Source organism: Dendrobium catenatum, unplaced genomic scaffold, assembly GCF_001605985.2.
Source record: "Dendrobium catenatum unplaced genomic scaffold, ASM160598v2 fragScaff_scaffold_1105, whole genome shotgun sequence".
NCBI lineage: Eukaryota > Viridiplantae > Streptophyta > Magnoliopsida > Asparagales > Orchidaceae > Dendrobium > Dendrobium catenatum.
This window is the reverse complement of record NW_021319567.1, coordinates 2,112,065-2,129,295: the sequence shown is the minus strand read 5'-3', so window position 1 is coordinate 2,129,295 and position 17,231 is coordinate 2,112,065. Positions and strand designations below refer to the sequence as shown.

Below are 17,231 nucleotides of genomic sequence, written 5' to 3'. Positions count from 1 at the left end.
GGGGGGGGTGTCATTCAGGAGGAGGAAGCCTGCATTAGAAAGTCAAGTCCTATTCCATCCACATAACATGTTCTAGTTTCAGAAAAAACTAGGATACTCTGGAATATTTTTCATGATCTCTATGTATGTGGTCTATGCATGGGAGCTAAAGCTTGCATTCTATTTAGATGCTGCAGGAATGAATTCACTGAGATTGTAAAATTCTCTTTACGAGTCATTAGGAACTTTACCACTCTTTTTGATCCAGCTTATCAAACCTATAGAAACCTGAAGCCGGCCTATATGGGTTCATGTGGACTTCATGATCTTTTCTACTTCGCAGTAATCTCATTTTCTTTTTCTTCTCAATCTTCCTTTCCTATCACGGGCTATGACTATGACTAATCGAAGAGAAAGTAGATTGGCAAGATATTCCAACTTATATGTGCTTAGAGTGCAAACACGGGACCCAAGTGTATAACGCAGTGCAAGAGAAATAGATAGCAAAATGACACTGCTATATTCCAGTATTCGATTAGATGACAGAGTGAAAACCTAAGGGTCCTATGTTTTGATCAATTGGCAAGCGTAAGGGAAGACACTCACCTTGATTCTCTTAAGAAAGAGGAATGAATTTCACTCCGCCAAGTAGCTCTAGCCTTTGAGAATGAAATGTCCAGAGTAACACATTCATGACCCAGTCTAAAAAAATGACAGATTGGCGATGCCAACTAGGTGGACAAAGCTGAAACCAAAAGAAAAAGAAAGAGACATGTTCTTTTTCGAATAAGCCAGCTGGAGGAAGGGTCGTAGTCATTATCAATGGTCAAAAGCCCCTTTCTACTCTACCTCTTCACTAAGAAAATCATCTTCCCGGTCATATATATAAAAAAACATGAAATATAATGGAAATAAATGAGAAGCTAGGGGTGTCAAATTTTGATCTAATAAAGTATCTAGTAAGCTAGGGGTGTCAAATTTTGACACGACCCGAACCCGAACTAGAAAGATCTGGGTTCGGGTCGGGGTCGACCCGGTTAGCAAACGGGTCAGGTTGGGGTTCGAATAGCTGACCCAATTTGAGTTTGGGGTTATGTTCGGGTTGACCTGGAAACCCGAAAATGACCTGAAACAAACCCGGAATTGGTTTTTTTCTGGGTCTGCTGCCCCGCCCTCCCCGCGAAAAAACCCGACGCATCGAGTTGAGTCGCTCAGTCCACGTCAGTCATGTGACGCGGCTCGCATCTCTTAACCCCGAAAGAGAGGCCGTTGCCAGCCTAATGGCCTCCTTCGACATCGTTCCTTGGTCGGCCTAAGTACCGTCGTTTTGTCGGGATAGCTCGCCGCCTCGCCGGAACTAGAAGTAGTGCCACTTCTTCAGCCATATCCCTTAAATCTGTGTCGGGTCAGGTCAACCCAGAATCCCGATGGGTCGGGCCCGGGTTGAACAAACTGACCCATTTACAAAACTAGGTCGGGTTCGGGTCGTGTCAAATAGGGTTGGGTCAATTTCGGTTTCGACCCGAACCTGACCCCCATTGACCCGAACTGACACCCCTATAGTAAGCTATATTTAGTAACTGTACCCATCCATTAAAGGATCAGCGTGTGAAAATGTTTAAGAAATTTCAAAATAATCCTTCAAGAAATGCCTTAGAAAAGACATTGTTTGATTTTTTCTATCTTGGAAATATGACCTTACTCTTCTATTTGGACATATATAATTGAAGAGCATTGCTCTGATCTCTAACAAATATTTAGCGATAAATAGTTGACATTGAAAGAAAGAAGTCAGCCTTGTGGGTAATGCCTTGGAAGGCTAAAAGTGTAGACATTGATTGGAGTTCTTGGATGAATCTTATCCTTGTGCCCCAAACTAAGGTTTAAATTAAGATGAACACAAACAAATAAAGGTAGTTTTCATTATAATGGCAATGATACCATCCTGATCAAATTTTGTTATTGATTTGGTGTTGTCAAGAATAATGCACCTGATCTCCTGTCAAGTTGGAACAATCTCTTGAAGATTATTGGGAAAAATGATGGATGGGAAACTTTGAGAAAAAAGAAAGCCTCCATCAATAATTTTTCTTACTTTTTTTTAATGAACTTGATTGCTTAAAGATCCAAAGAAGGTGAAAAGAAGCATTAATCTGTGTGGGAAAAGGTGGTAGAGGCAAGTTATTTCTTGCATTCATGCTAGCCTTTGTTTTGTAAGAGAATTAGAATTGGGTTAGGCTAATTTTGGGTAGAACCCTAAGGACAAGAGTATTAAACATTAAATTTGGATTTAAATTCAATTTTCCATAGGTTTTTTAGAATTTTAGTTGATGGTTGATAATTTTTTAGGAGATTATGTGGTAGAGAGAGAAGGATAGAAGGAGAATGGAGTGAGACAAGTGCAAAAAACACTTTATTCTTTTTATTTTATATTTAGATTACTGGAGAGGCATCAAATGGAGAGTGGGACCACCCTAGACTTTTATTTAGTGTCTAGTGGCCTTTGGTCATACAAAGTTTGTGGGAGGAGAAACAAAATGTTAGGTACTTGATGCAATAAAGTTCAAAAAGTTAGGAAGATGATAAGCAAGTGCAAAAACAAGGCAGAATTTTTTTTAAGACCAAGTTGTGCAGTGTGTATATAGCCAAATCGTAGATTCAACAAAAAAGTTTAGAGATAAAGGAGAAGGATTTATTAGAGGACTAACTGTTGTGACATCTATGAAGATAAGATAGTTAAAAATATATCAATGTGATTTTGACATATACTATGAAGGGCATAAAATGCACCCCTTAGATGAAAACAACAAAAGCTTTTATCGAACTTCATGGGTTCAGCTGCATGAATTTTTTTCATCATTGTGTTCTATTAAGAGTCAAATTCTCATTTAAATATAATAAAAATATATATTTTAATACTTTTTAACATTTAAAATGCACCCATTAGATAGGTAGATTTGATTAGTGTTAATGAATTAGAAATAAAAAAGGCATACCTAATGGTATAATAAATAAAAATGTTTAAATGATTTACAAAGAATATGTTTAATAGCTTAAGCTACACTCTACAGGAATGAATGAAAAGTGAGGTAAAAATAACTCTGAATAGTTGAGATAAGATAAATTGATACAAAGCTTCTATTTCCCTCCTTATTTTATCACTTCCTTTGTGCCTTCTAATAATCATCTTGGGCTCTGTTGGTGTTATTCAAAACTTTTGCGTTTTGTAGCGTTTGTGATTTTGCAGAACTTACCTATTTCTGCATCTATTTTTCTACTACTATATCGGGAGATTTTTTTACCATATCTTTTTTTTTAATTTTGTTCATCTTTTATCCAATTTTAGTTTCAACGAAAGAGAATTTGTTGGTTCTAATTTTTTTTTTTAGTAGAAAGCATTAAATTTTTTCATTTGAATTAATTTACCTTCGTATCTCAGTTGTCATCTCTAGTAGTGAATAGTAGCTAAAACTTAAAATATTTTGCTTGTGAATTGTGTTTTTGTTGTATGATTTTATACATTCCATGGTCAGAAAATCCAGACCCCAATTGTCCTACTTCATTTACAATGAGGATGGGACTTGAAGAATATTAGCACAAATCCTCAAATTAAATATGTTGAATCCTCAAAGTATTTACTTTAGAATCATCAAAACAAATTGTGTTGATTTTCTACAAAAGGAAGAATTAATGAGCCAAAATCTGAGTTATCCTAAAAAAATTCTATCAAAAAAATCTGAGCCAAAATTTGTGTTGTCATCATTTACCTAGCACGAGTTAATTGGTAGAATTCAAAAGTACCCTTAAGAACTCATTACATGATAACCGTTGTATAAAAATGAAATGATTTAAAGAACTATTTCTTAGTTAATACAAAATGTTCTAAAATGTAAATGTCTTCATTAATCATCAGTTGAACGGAGATCGTATAACGTCTAGCAACATCATTGTATTATTTTCTTAGTTGCTACTATTGGAAAATTCAATGAAAAATGTTTTTACCTCATGTTTTTCCATTGCTCTCATCTTGGCATGTCCCAACATGTGTTTTTTATGTAATACAAATACAGTCAGTTCTCCAGTTCCTCGATTTTGTCAATCTCAAGGATGGGAAATGCTTTTTATTTCCTTAAGTCTACTCAGCTATCCATTTTTGCAGTCTCATCCACTTGTTTTTATATTTATAGTTTATTTTTATTTGATGAAATTCTGTGTGTCTGTTGTCCAATTACTCGATTTTGTCAATCTCAAGGTTGGGAAATGCATTTCAGTTTCTGTTTTTTTTTTTTCTCACTGACGGTTTATTTCTATTATGCAGTTCTTTGAATGGATTTTTACTTTCAAATTCCTTTTTAGACTATGTACATCTGTTGCTCATGCTGCTTCTGATTATTTTTGCTTTCCACACCATCAGGAGTGACAATTCAATAAAAAACCACTGGAATAGTTCAGTGAAGAAAAAATTGGAATCATACATGGTTCAAGGTCTGATTGAAAGGTATCCAGGATTACCAAATGTTGTTTCCTCTACTACAGCAAGAATCCGGCAAAAGAATCATGACAGTGGCTTTAAAGAAAAATCTGACATAGAAGATTCCTCTGAATGTAGCAGTTCGGCTTTGGTAGCTTCTTCTCAATCCGAATGTGAAATGGCAAAACCAATTACAGAGGATGGAGATCACAAGCAGGAGGAGGCCATCAAAAAGGAGGTGGACTCACATTTGCCAGTTCGCTCCAGTGAATATTATGGTTCAGCTGAAGAAGCTACATTTGGTGCCTCTAAATTCCACTGTGCTGAAGTGCTTTCTGAAGTAGCTTCACCTGGAAATTTTTTACCAAAAGCTGAAGGATCTGGAAATGAAATTAGGAAGCCTTCTAATGATGACAACTACGAGAAGAAAGATACTATGCCCCATAAACCAACATCATTGGAGACTTCTACTTCTGACGCTGGATTAGGATTTGAGAATAATGATAAACCGTGGATTTCTTTAAATAATGGCTGCAGTCCAAACCTTTTCCAGATGCATCCTGTAACAGCCTTGGGTATGGAAAATCTTGACTGTGCTGCGGCAATGAGTTGTAAATCTTTTATTCACAGTCCTGGAGCTTCTATGAATTTTGCTCCATATTCATACCCCGTATTTCCAGTGAATACATCAAATATGTATGGACTTCCTTTTTGTCAAAGTTTGATGAATGTTCCCCCATCTTTTATTTGTCCTAGTGCTAATGTGGATATCCAAGACTTATCTTGGAGGCTGCAAAATTCTGGATCTATTGCAGGCTCATTTATTGGTGTTCCTATTTCTGATTGCCCTATGCCTCCTGTTCCTGAAGTGATGCCTTCAAGTCATGAGACTATAGACCAAGGAAATGAACGACAAGTCCAGCTAGAAGAAAAACAGAGGTTAGAGGAGGAAACACAAACATATACAAGTAGTTGTGACAATCTTACAAGGAATCTCTCTCTCGCTAGTGAGGAGAAAGTAGAGTTTGAAAAAGATTTAGAACCTGGAACTGTCTCTCCTCCAGATGAGATGAAAGATAATCAATCTGAAAATTTCTTTAATTCTGGATCTTTATTCTATGAACCTCCACGCATACAGAGCTTGGAATTTCCATTTGTTTGTTGTGACATTGTGTCTAGTGATCTTCAGCAAGCCTATAGTCCACTAGGCATCAGGCAGCTGATGATGTCATCTGCATCATGCAACTTATGGGACTCTCCTTCTCGTGATGATAGTCCCGATGGCATTTTGAAGCATGCTGCCAAAAGTTTCATATGCACTCCATCTATCATGAAGAAAAGGCAGCGTGAGCTATTGTCTCCTTTGCAGGAAAGGAGATTTGATAAGAAATCTGGTACAGACATGAACAGAGGGTCATTTTTTACGTCATTAACAAAAGGGGATGAGGCCTGCATGGAATATATGATTGGTGAAGTTGATGCTGAGAACATTTGTTCATCTTTAGCAGATGATGTTCGTGATTCTTTGTCTGATCTAAAGGACAAACGTGAGACTATTAAGCAAAATAAGAATCTGGGTGCCAAACTTACTCAAAAAAGTACCGCTAGCAAATCCTCCAGTGCTAGCAAGTTTCAACCGAATAGTGAGGACTGTAGATCTGGAGCTAAATTGTCATCTGTTGTTGATTCAGACGCAAAAGAACCTGTAAGTTCTTTAAAGCATAAACTATCTTTTCAAAGATTTCTTGTTTGATTTAAAGTATTTGATTTTGGCTCAATTTCAAGTATATTGAAGCTTTTTTAAGTTTCTTTGATGACTGATATCTAATAATAAATTTTTTGTTCCTATTTTTCTGCCACCATTTCACTCAGTATTGCTTTCTAGAACTTGTTAGATTTTTTATATTATTTCATTAGATAAAAATACTCTGCATTTGCTAGAGTAGCACGTATGTACATACTGCTGATTCCTTTTTTGTGAGTTTTATATTGCTTCTGGCCATTTCCCTTAATTTGAAGTTCATGAGGCTTCAAGTACGAATAGTATTGAAGCGTGTGTGTGTGTGTGTTTCAGGGGGAGTGTTTGTAGGACGGTTTGAGATATCAGTTTGAGAATTTTTGAAATCACTCTGTTGAGGAATAATATTCGTTGCCTCACCCTCAGTGTTCTTGGAATATCTACATGGAAGAAGAAAACCTTCTTCAGTTCTGCAAAGAGGGATACAAATCTAAAAGTTCCTGATTCATTGTACTTTATATCTTAATTTTAGAAAATCTTCTTGAGGAAAAATATTTGTTCCCTTACCCATACAGTGTTCTTGGAATATCTACATGGAAGAAGAAAATCTTCTTGAGTTCTGCAAAGACGGATACAAATCTAAAAGTTCCTGATTCATTGTACTCTATATCTTAATTTTAAAAATTGAGATTCTACTCTAAATTAGTCTGTATATCATTTATAAAATTAATGTGGCAATAATATTACAAAACAATCAAATGACACAAACCTTTTTAATACATTGCTTCAGTCACATGAACTGCTACAGTGATACAAAGATATCTTATCAAAAATAAATTATCTTTTCAAATTCTGAAGCATAATTTTTATTCTCTAATATTCTCCTCGTTTGAAAAAACTTATCTTCAAGCTTTGACAAAATCAATCGCTGTTGTCTTCCATGAATCCAGTGGTCTTTAAATCTGAAAATTTTGAAGATCGGCTTGATTTAAAAATTGTGTTGCAGAAATCCTCTCCTATATGATAAAAGAATCTTCAGCATTAAGATTCTATTGAATTTTTGAACTAAAAGGATCTCGTTTGTTGAGATTTCTTAGAATCTATATGGAGGAAAAATATTTGTTGCCCCACCCTCATAGTTTATTTTGGAATATGTACATGGAAGAACAAAGTCTTCTTTTTCAAAGACGACTACAAATCTGAAAGTTCCTGATTCATTTTACTCATATCTTAATTTTAGAAATGTAGATTCTATTCTAAAGTAGTCTATGGTTCATTTATAAAATTAATGTAGCAGTAAGACAAAAGAACAATTAAATGACACAAACCTTTTTAATTCTGCTGCAGTCACATGAACTGCTACAGTGATACAAACTAATCTTATCAAAAATAATTAATATTTTCAATTCTGCACCATAATTGTTATTCTCCATTGTTCTCCTCATGTGGAAAACTTATCCTCAAGCTTTAACAAAAATATTTGATGTTGTCCCTTCATGAATCCATTGATTTAAAAACTTATCCTCATGTTGAAAATCGCCTTGATTTAAAAATTATATTGCAGAAATACTCTCCAATATTATAAAAAGTTTATAGCATTAAAATTTTTCATTGAATTGTATTAAGTCTTTAGCATTGAGATTCCATTGAATTTTTGAACTAGACGGATCTCCTTTGTTAGGTTTTCTTTTAAATTGTTATCATCATTCTCTCTATAATAAATCAATCTTTTAACCATCTATATTATTTGTATTTGGTTGATGGTGGTCTCTCCTTATAATTTTCCATGTCAAGGTCATCAAATTTCTCTTTACATTTTTTTCATAGATGAACCTTCGATCGGGCTTGCAATCTTAAATATTAAACCTTATTTATTTCCACTTAAAAATTACATGTTGTTTTTTTTATTTTTTTTATTTTTTTTATTTTTTATTTTTTTTTTTTTGTGATTTTCTATTTCCTTCACGTGCAGCTCTTTTTAACTGCAACCTTGGTTGCAGCATTATTTTTTTCTAGTTCTAAGATTTTAAATCTTGAGTCTTGAAGATTGATAGCTTTAAATGAATCAATTAAATTCAACTCGTCCATCCACCCATGCTAGCTTCAAGCGGTTCCAGTTTTTCAGCAGTCATCAAAAGTGAGATGTCTTCTCTGTTATCTTTATACCTTCCCTTTAGATATTTTCTTGCTGCAGTGTGATGAAACAATATCCACCCATGCTAGCTTCAAGCGGTTCCAGTTTTTCAGCAGTCATCAAAAGTGAGATGTCTTCTCAGTTATCTTTATACCTTCCCTTTAGATATTTTCTTGCTGCAGTGTGATGAAACAATATTACTACACTAATATGAAAAGTGCCTAGTAACTTGGCAAAATCTGAAAGTTCTTTTAAGTTTGCGCCATATTTTTTTGTTCTCCATCAACATGCTCCTTTATTTCCCTCTACCGTTTATCTTAATTGGCATTGCATGCATGATGTAATACTTGCATGCATAATAAAGTACAAAAGAAATTTTTTCTAGAGAAAATTTGTGATGGTTATACGAAATCATGTTCATGTAGATAAGAGTTTCTCCTTTGTTCTCTACTTGAAGAAATCATTTCTTGTTTGTTTTTAGATTATTGTCAATTTTCTGTACTATTTATGGGTTATCAATTGTCTATCTTTTTTCTTTGTTACTGGATGTTGCACATTCCATGGTTTTCTTGCAGCAATGTAACGCAGTATTGGTGGAGCGTAATACTACTAATTTGGAATGCCTATCTGGTTGCTCTACCTTTATTTCGCCCACTGCTTGTGGAACCAAACATGTGGACTGTTCTATTACGGTTACATCTTTGCAATATCCACCATCATCAAAGAAACCACAAATTGCAGTTGAGAAGTTCACTCCATCCATTGATGCTGACTACGAAATTTTTAATATGTAAGTTATGAAGGAGTAGCTATTGTCTGATTGTTTCTTTTGGCCTCTGTTTATTAATTGACTTGCTACAAATTTTAAAATACCTATGGTATTTTATCATATTCGTTCAGGCTTAATCATTTGTTGTTAATCTTTGCTTGCCTTACGTGTTTTCTTTTGACCTCTTCTATTAATTGAAGCCATGAGTGTCAAAATTTAGTAAACATCTTTGATTCCCTTCTGCGGTTTATTTTGACATCTTCTATTAATTGAAGTCACGAGTGTCTAAAGTTTGAGATAGTAGATATTTATTGGAGGGGTTGATTCCATGATTTGAAACTTTGGCCTTCGAAACATGATTTGAAAATTTAGTTTTGATGTCACAATGCCAAATACGCCATATAGAAATGATCTGAAGTTAAACTTTTGTTGTTAAATGACCCTTCTGTAATTTTTTAAGAATATAAGTTTGTTCCTTTTCTACGAATGTTTTGGACCTTTCTCTTTACTCATATAATTTTGTTTTATTTTTGCCCTTTTAGCTTTGCTGATACTCCTGGAATCAAAAGAGGGTTAGAGTCTCCTTCATCATGGAAGTCACCCTTGTTCTTGAACTCATTTCTTACAGGAGCAGATTTTACATACGAGGTAGCTCAACTGTTCTTTTTTTGTTTTGGGTTCCTTTTTCCAACTTTTCTTTTTTTTCCTTCCCTGATGCTCTTCACTACTCAAAAATTCAATATTTTAAGAAGCACGATCATTTCAAAAAGCATTCTATGTGGAATGTGTTGAACCTGCATGAGCCTCTAATACCTCTATACATGTCTGCATGTTGTAAATTGTGTTTGATGTTTTTGTTCCCCAAAATTAGATTCACATAAATGAGACTCGTGCATGCTATTTTCTGTTTAGCTGATTTTTTCCTATTTAGGTTAAAGGTTATGTGCTCTTGTTTTTTTTTTTTTTTTTGGTATTTTCTGTGGACAGTGATATTGACAAATTCATATCTAATTATTAATGCTAATGTCAGTGTTTTATTGACAATAAGGCACACTTGATAAAAATATTTTTGTAATTAAATCAATGTTTATTTTTTTTTTCTAGATTTAAGTTTTTTATATTTAAACTAATGTTAGTTTTTCCTTTGTTGATCCTTTAGCTTTTTATCTGATACACATCATATTCTATTATATTTTACGATATTTTTTTATGGAAAAGATTGGCATTAGGTGTTTTTATTATATATTATAGTTTAATAGTTTATAAAAATATTTGTGCGTGACATGTTGTTTCTTACTTTTATATTATGTAATATTATTATTGTGTCCGTATTGCACTATATATGTATCTTGTGATCATGCTTATGATTCATAGTATATAATATTCCTATGGAATAAAAAAAAGTCAGTATGGTTTTTTAATAGTTAATGTAACTTGGTAATACAATGATGAAAACCTCACAAATCACTTTTAGCTTTTGTTAAACATTTACTTATTCATATTAGTTGGATTTTCAGGACATGAGATACTTTATGAGCCCTGGTGAAAGAACCTATGATGCCCTTGGTCTTATGAAGCAATTAAGCGAGCAAAATGCTGGTGTAATAGCTGAGGCTCAAGAGGTATTATCCAATGGGGGACAAAAGTTGAATTTTGACAATGTTCTATCCAATAATTCCCCACAAGGAAATGGAGACTCTTCAAAAGAACAGGAAAACCTTATTCCCATTCCTTCAAATGTTTTGGTAATAATCTTTCACTCTCTAGTGAACTGTTTTTCTTGTTCTCAGCATCCTTAATCAGTCAGGACATGATTGCCTGCTTCTTTATCTATATGCATAATATAAAGTCACAACAGGAAAGAAATTTTCCTCAAAAACTCCAGGATAATAAAAGAGCTCCATTATGAAATGAGGTCTCTCTCAAATTTTCTTACACTTTCAACTCTTTTAAAATCATAAAAAGAGTAAAGTCGCATCCATCCAATAATCTTAATTAGTATAAATAACTATCTTCTCTTTCCTAATGATTATAAGGTTTTAAAGGAACTTTAAGGGACAAAGGAAATGAGTGCCAATCATTTTTTAAGCCTAATAAGATCAGTATAAAAACCATAGTCTTAAACTTATCAGTCTAAAAATTAGAATACTTAAAATCTGATCAATAAGTAAAATACTGTTTGTTTCAGATTAATTTAAATTAGATCAAATGGATTTTTTATAGATATCAGGAAAAAAGAAAGAAGACTATATAATACATAGATTAAATTAAATATATTAAATGGATTTAACAAGTTCATATTGAATTTGGCTCCCACAACTTATGTCAAAGTTTATGATCTCTTTTTATCCCTATATATCTAAAAAATTTTAATTTTTGTTAAAAATTTTATGATAATTAGGAAATAGAAGTCAATTCATTAAGTTAATTAAGATAAGTATTTAATAGGATATAGAAATTAATATATATATATATATATATATTATGATTGGATGGATATGACTTTACTCTTTTTATACTTTGATAGGATAAAAAGTGTTAATTTCCTAGGACTATTTTAAAATGAAACTCTCTTTTTTATCATAAAGTTTTGGAGGGAATTTTCTCTTATTGTGACTAAATAATATACATATTATTAAGTGACAAAGAAATAAAGTTTCCTTCAAAAACTCTAAAACACTCTCTAAAATTTATTTGTTTTCATCACTTAAATGAAAAAGAAAATATTTTATTTAATTTTATCATAAAAAGAATGTGAAAATAGTGAAGATTGTAATAATACGATTGACTTTAGTGACCTTAGCATCCTAAATGAAAATAAAGATTTTTGTTTTTATCGACATATTAGTAAAATCGAAGTCAGAGAGACTTTAAAGAAAATAAAGTGTGGAAAAGATGTTGGAGCTGAAGATATTCCAATAAAGGTGCAAAAATTCTTAGGAGAAGAAGGTCAATAGAGGTGTGGAAATTCTTAGGAGAAGGAATTTTTTTGGCTTACGAAACTTTTCAATATTATTATGAAGAATAAAAAGATGTCAGATGAGTGGAAAATGAGTGTTGATTCCTATTTTTAAGAATAAAGGTGATGCATAAGAGTGTTCGAATTATAGAAGAATTAAGTTAATATGCCATACTTTAAAACATTGATAGAGAGTTATTGAGCATAGGTTACAACGTGATACTAACGTTTCTCAAAATCATTTTGGATTCATGTCGGGTAGGTGATGCAACCAAAAGTTCCCAAAATAAGTAAGAGACGGTCACAAAAAGGAAACAATTACACCCCTTATAACTTGAAATAAAAGGACAAACAACACTTTAAACATAACATGACATTACAAGCTTATGAAATAAAACTAATACATTGAATAATAGCTTGAAACACTTAAAACAACACCTAAAGAAGCTTGTCAAGTCATCGAGAAGAAAGATACAAGTGGAGTGGAACTTGCAGAGAGAAGAAAGAGGTAAGAAGTCGAGACGAAGGAGAGGACAAGCTCGCAAGCTTTCCCAAGAAGAAGAAAAAGAATGGAATAAGCTTGCAAGCTTTTTCAAGAAGAAAAAATTATGTCATAACCTCCTCTTTTTTCTCTAAGCATCATATATTTATAGGAGAAACGGGGTAGCCAAACAACCCAAAACCACTTCCAACTGAGCCAATCAAAACAGGGGAAAACAGAAGGCTAAGGAGCTATCTAGAAGCAGCTCCCGAAGAGCCACACAGGGAACCGGAAAGGCAACCAAAGGAGATAGGAACGGGCACCACAGGGAACCGGAATAGGCAGCCAAGGGTGAAGGAACCAGCCATGGGAAAAGGAGCCAGATGGAGGAAACCGAAGGGCCAAGGGAAGTGGGGAGAAAGGGGGAATGAACCACATTCATTCCTTATAATGAGCTAAAAAGGAAGAGAACTACAAGCATTAATGAGCTGAAGTAAGTAGAGAATTCAGCAACTCACCAAAAAAAAACAACAAAAACTGGATAGCCAAGCCCAAACTGAGAACCACCAGTAGCCCAAAAATTAGGCTCATGATTTGACCCCCCCCCCCCCAATTTGCCTACATCAAATTCTTCGCTGGTTGAAATCGAGTTGGAAAAGGTTGATGTAGAGAGCAATGAAGGTGAACAACTTTTAGTAATCCGACAAGTCCTAACTGTTAAAATGGAAAATAACCGGACAGCCAAGCCCAAACCGAGAACCACCAGCAGCCCAAAAATTAGGCTCATGATTCCCCCCCCCCCCCCCCTTCCCATTTCCCCCCTGCCTACATTTGTAGGGGAAGCTATATTGATAGGTTTGAAGGAGAAGTATAGGGAGAATAATAAGGATCTACATATAATATTATTAATTTAGAGAAAGCTTATGATGAAGTTCCAAGAGTTCTATGGAGAGTTTTAGTAATGCTTATACTTAAGTCATTAATGATATGTATGCAGGAGTTGTTACTTGTGTTCAAACACAATGAGGTTGGACCAAGTATTTTCCTATTTTAGTTGGATTACATCAAGGATTAGCTTTAAGCCCATATCTTTTTACCTTAATCATTATGGATGTTCTTATTAGACATTTGCAGGAGGATGTACCTTGGTGTATGTTTTTTGTTGATGGTATTCTTCTTGTTGATAATACAAGAAAGCATTGAAGGTAAACTTAAATTATGAAGTTCAACCTTAGAGTTCAAAGGTTTTCGTTTGAGTATATCTCAAACTGAATACATTAAGTATAATTTTATTAGCAATAGATTTAGTTGGGGGGGGGAGGGAGGGGGGGTTGTGACTTGGGCGATTAAGTCATTAATAAGAGTAGTCATTTTAGATATCTCGAGTTTATTATCCAGAGTGATGGTGAAATAGATAAGGATATTATTAGTAGAATTCAAGTTGGATTGGTTGAAGTGGAGGAATGCATCAGGTCTATTGTGTGATAGGAAAGTACCCCTCAAACTTAAGGAAAATTTTTGTAAGATGGTGATGAGACCTACTATGCTTTGTGGAATAGAATTGTAGCTATTTAAAGAGAAACATACAATTAAGTGTTGTAGAGATGAGGATGCTCAGGTGGATTGGTGGCTTTACTCTTAGAGATAGAATGCGAAACGAGCATATACATGAAAATGTTGGAGTAGCTCTAGTGACAGATAAGATTAGAGAGAGTTGCATTAGATGGATTGATCACATAAAACGTGTCTTCTTATGACTCGATTAGGAGAGTAGATGTATTAGATTTAGCCTATGTTAAGAATGGTTTAGATAAACCTAAAAAAACTTGGTTAGAAAATATTAGAAATGATATTTTTTTTATTAGATTTAAATGAGAATTTGACTCTTAATATGACACAATAGAGAAAATGATTCATGTAGTCGACCCCATGTAGTAGGATAATGGCTTGATGTTGTTGTTGTTGTTTTTATAAAAATAATGTGAAATCGTATCTGTCTAAATATATGCATATTATTAATCCACAAAAAGTTAAAAAAAATTCCTACAAAACTCCAAAATAATAAAAGAGCTCTATTTCAAAATAGTGCCCCTCTCCATTTTTATTTATATTCTTAAATTATAAAATATATTTTTTTCATTTAAATGATATCATAAAAATAAGGTCAAATCAAATCATCAAATTATCAAATATCTGATATAATCCATATATCCATTTTTCTCTGACTATTAGAAGGTTTAAATAATAAAAGATAATATCTTCCATTATTAAAGTCGTGCATAAGGTGAAATTTTGATTTTAAAATGAGGCTCTTTAATATCTTATAACATATAATTAATTAATTAATTCAATAAATAGTAATATAAATAATCAAATTGGAAAGAGATTTCTTTCTACTTATTATTAAAAGGCTTAAATTAATCCCAAAATTAATTATAATTATTGATCACTTTAAAATTAGTAGACCTTTAATTATTGTTCTAAATTTTTTAATCAATTAAACTAATTATTTGTTAAATGTACCATGAGCATTAATAATCACAAATTACCATCTTATTAAAACAACACAATAATTTATCAATTTTATTCCTTCAAAATAACCTCAAACAATTAATATGTAGAAAACGACGATTTAATTATCTAAAATAATATAAAAATGTATCATATAACAATTAATATCTAAAATAAGTATTAAAATTTGTGTCATCCTTTCTTAGACGACACTATGTGTTGCTTTTAAATGAAGTAATTAGTTTTATATTTAACAACAATTTCAGAACATGAGTTCCCGTTTCTCCTCATAATCAACAATTGCAATTGTAGTTTTTGGTTTATATATCGTGAAACATAATGCTGCTTTTTTCAATAAAAAAAAAAAAAAATCAGTGCTGCAGATACAAACTTGCTGTTGTTGTCCTGTTGCAGCAATTTGAAACATGGCTGCATACTTTCCCTTTATAATCAACAATGAAACTATATTTGTTAGCATATATATCATGAAACTATATTTATTGAAAGATAAATGAATAAAAAATATATATATCATGAAACTATATGTTACTTCTTAGTACTATGAGTTTTTTTGGTATTATTTTTTTGGTTAAAATTATTATTGCCTCTCCATAATTAAACAATGCAACCATAGTTTGTATATTTGCATAAAATTATAATGAAACTAGTGTTAGTGATTTTTTTTTTTTTGAGTTAGTGTGTATATATATATATATATATATATATATGAAACTGTGGACTTTAGGTCAAGGAATGAATGACCATATTCTTACATTGTCATGAATTTTATATTTTCAGTAACTGTAGTAATTTCAATAACTTCATTATCAACAATGCAGCTATAGTTATAGGTATTTATATCACCAAACTAGATGTTGCTTCTATCTGAGTACCTTTTTTTTTTAACTTTCAAATGAGGTTTTTTCCCCTCTTCATCAACTGTTGCATTTTGAGAACATGAGACTATATTTATCGTGAAACTATATGTTACTTTAAAGAGAAGCAATCACTTGTTATATTTTTGTAGTATTTTGTGTATTTTTCTTCAGTGCCTGTAGCAATTTCAGAGCATATATATATCATGGAAACTATATGTTTCAGAGCATATATATATCATGGAAACTATATGTTGCTCTGAAGTGGACTCAGTGGTTACATTTTTATGATACCATTAAAAAAAAATTTGTGGGGAACTGTAGCAATTTGAGAACATGATTGCCTGTTTCTTCTTCAGTCTACAATGCAACTATAGTTGTTGGTATCTATAATGAAAGTATCTGTTGCTTTCAATTGAAACTATTAGTGCATATATTTTTACATTACCATTTATGGTATCAATTTAATGCCAACGCAGGCTGAAGGGCGTGTTCTTGATTTCAGTGGATGCACTACACCTCATGAGAAAACTAAGAGTACGAAAGTGAAGCCTCTTTCTGGTAGTTCACATATCAATAGCCAGACCTCGAAAACCTCTCATCTTCTTCGCGGTTGCCGATAGCCGGATTATTTTTCAAATTGGAGTAAACAATCACTTTGCTACTGTTGAATTATTTTCAGATCTTTTCCCCGTGGAAGTTCCCAGCTGCATCTGTCTCTCAAGTTTTAGTTTTTCAATCTGCTAATTGGGCCCCTGTGGAAGAAGATCATCATCAAAGTGATGTGTAATATTGTACTCCACACATCAAGTAAATTAATTGTGATTCTATTTCCTACTTCCAGAAGCTTTGTTCTTCTTCATCTATTTGTTGTCTATGGATCTTCTGTTCACAGCACCACTAAGGTCAAGTGAAACAGAAGCTTTGTTTGCATTCCTTGTATTTGTTGTTTATGTCTAAGCTCCATTTCTTGGTTCGCAGCACCATTTAAGTTATGTGAAACATTTATCTGATTTGGTACTCTTTTTCTCCAGCTTTGTTTTGGGAAAATATATATTGAAATTTCTTGTCTTCCACTTGCAGTTTCTGTATGATTTCATGAACATAAAAAATATATTTATGGAGTACTATTAATTTTTTGCAACTGATATGCTCCATCATCATAGTGTTCTCCTCTGCTGCAATTTCAGAATGGTCATTTGCTGGTATTTTTCTAAAAAGCAAAATAGTTGAATAGCATTTTGAAAAGAAAAAAGGCTTGTTTAGGGAAGTTTTTCTTTTTTGTTTTATTTGAATTTTTAATAATATATAATT

The 17,231-nt window shown here is 32.8% G+C and overlaps 1 protein-coding gene across 2 annotated transcripts; it reads left to right on the top strand.

Annotated features, from left to right (window-relative positions):
- Positions 1-4,393: 4,393 nt before the first annotated feature.
- LOC110092292 (transcription factor MYB3R-4) lies at positions 4,394-16,993 on the top strand (the record flags this gene model as incomplete). 2 transcript variants are annotated; one of them, XM_028698562.1, is given in 5 exon segments in its annotated part: positions 4,394-6,155; positions 8,898-9,112; positions 9,634-9,739; positions 10,609-10,836; positions 16,423-16,993. In XM_028698562.1, coding segments are annotated over 5 exon segments (2,332 nt in total), but the record flags the coding sequence as incomplete, so codon positions are not given.
- Between the last annotated feature and the right edge of the window lie 238 nt (positions 16,994-17,231).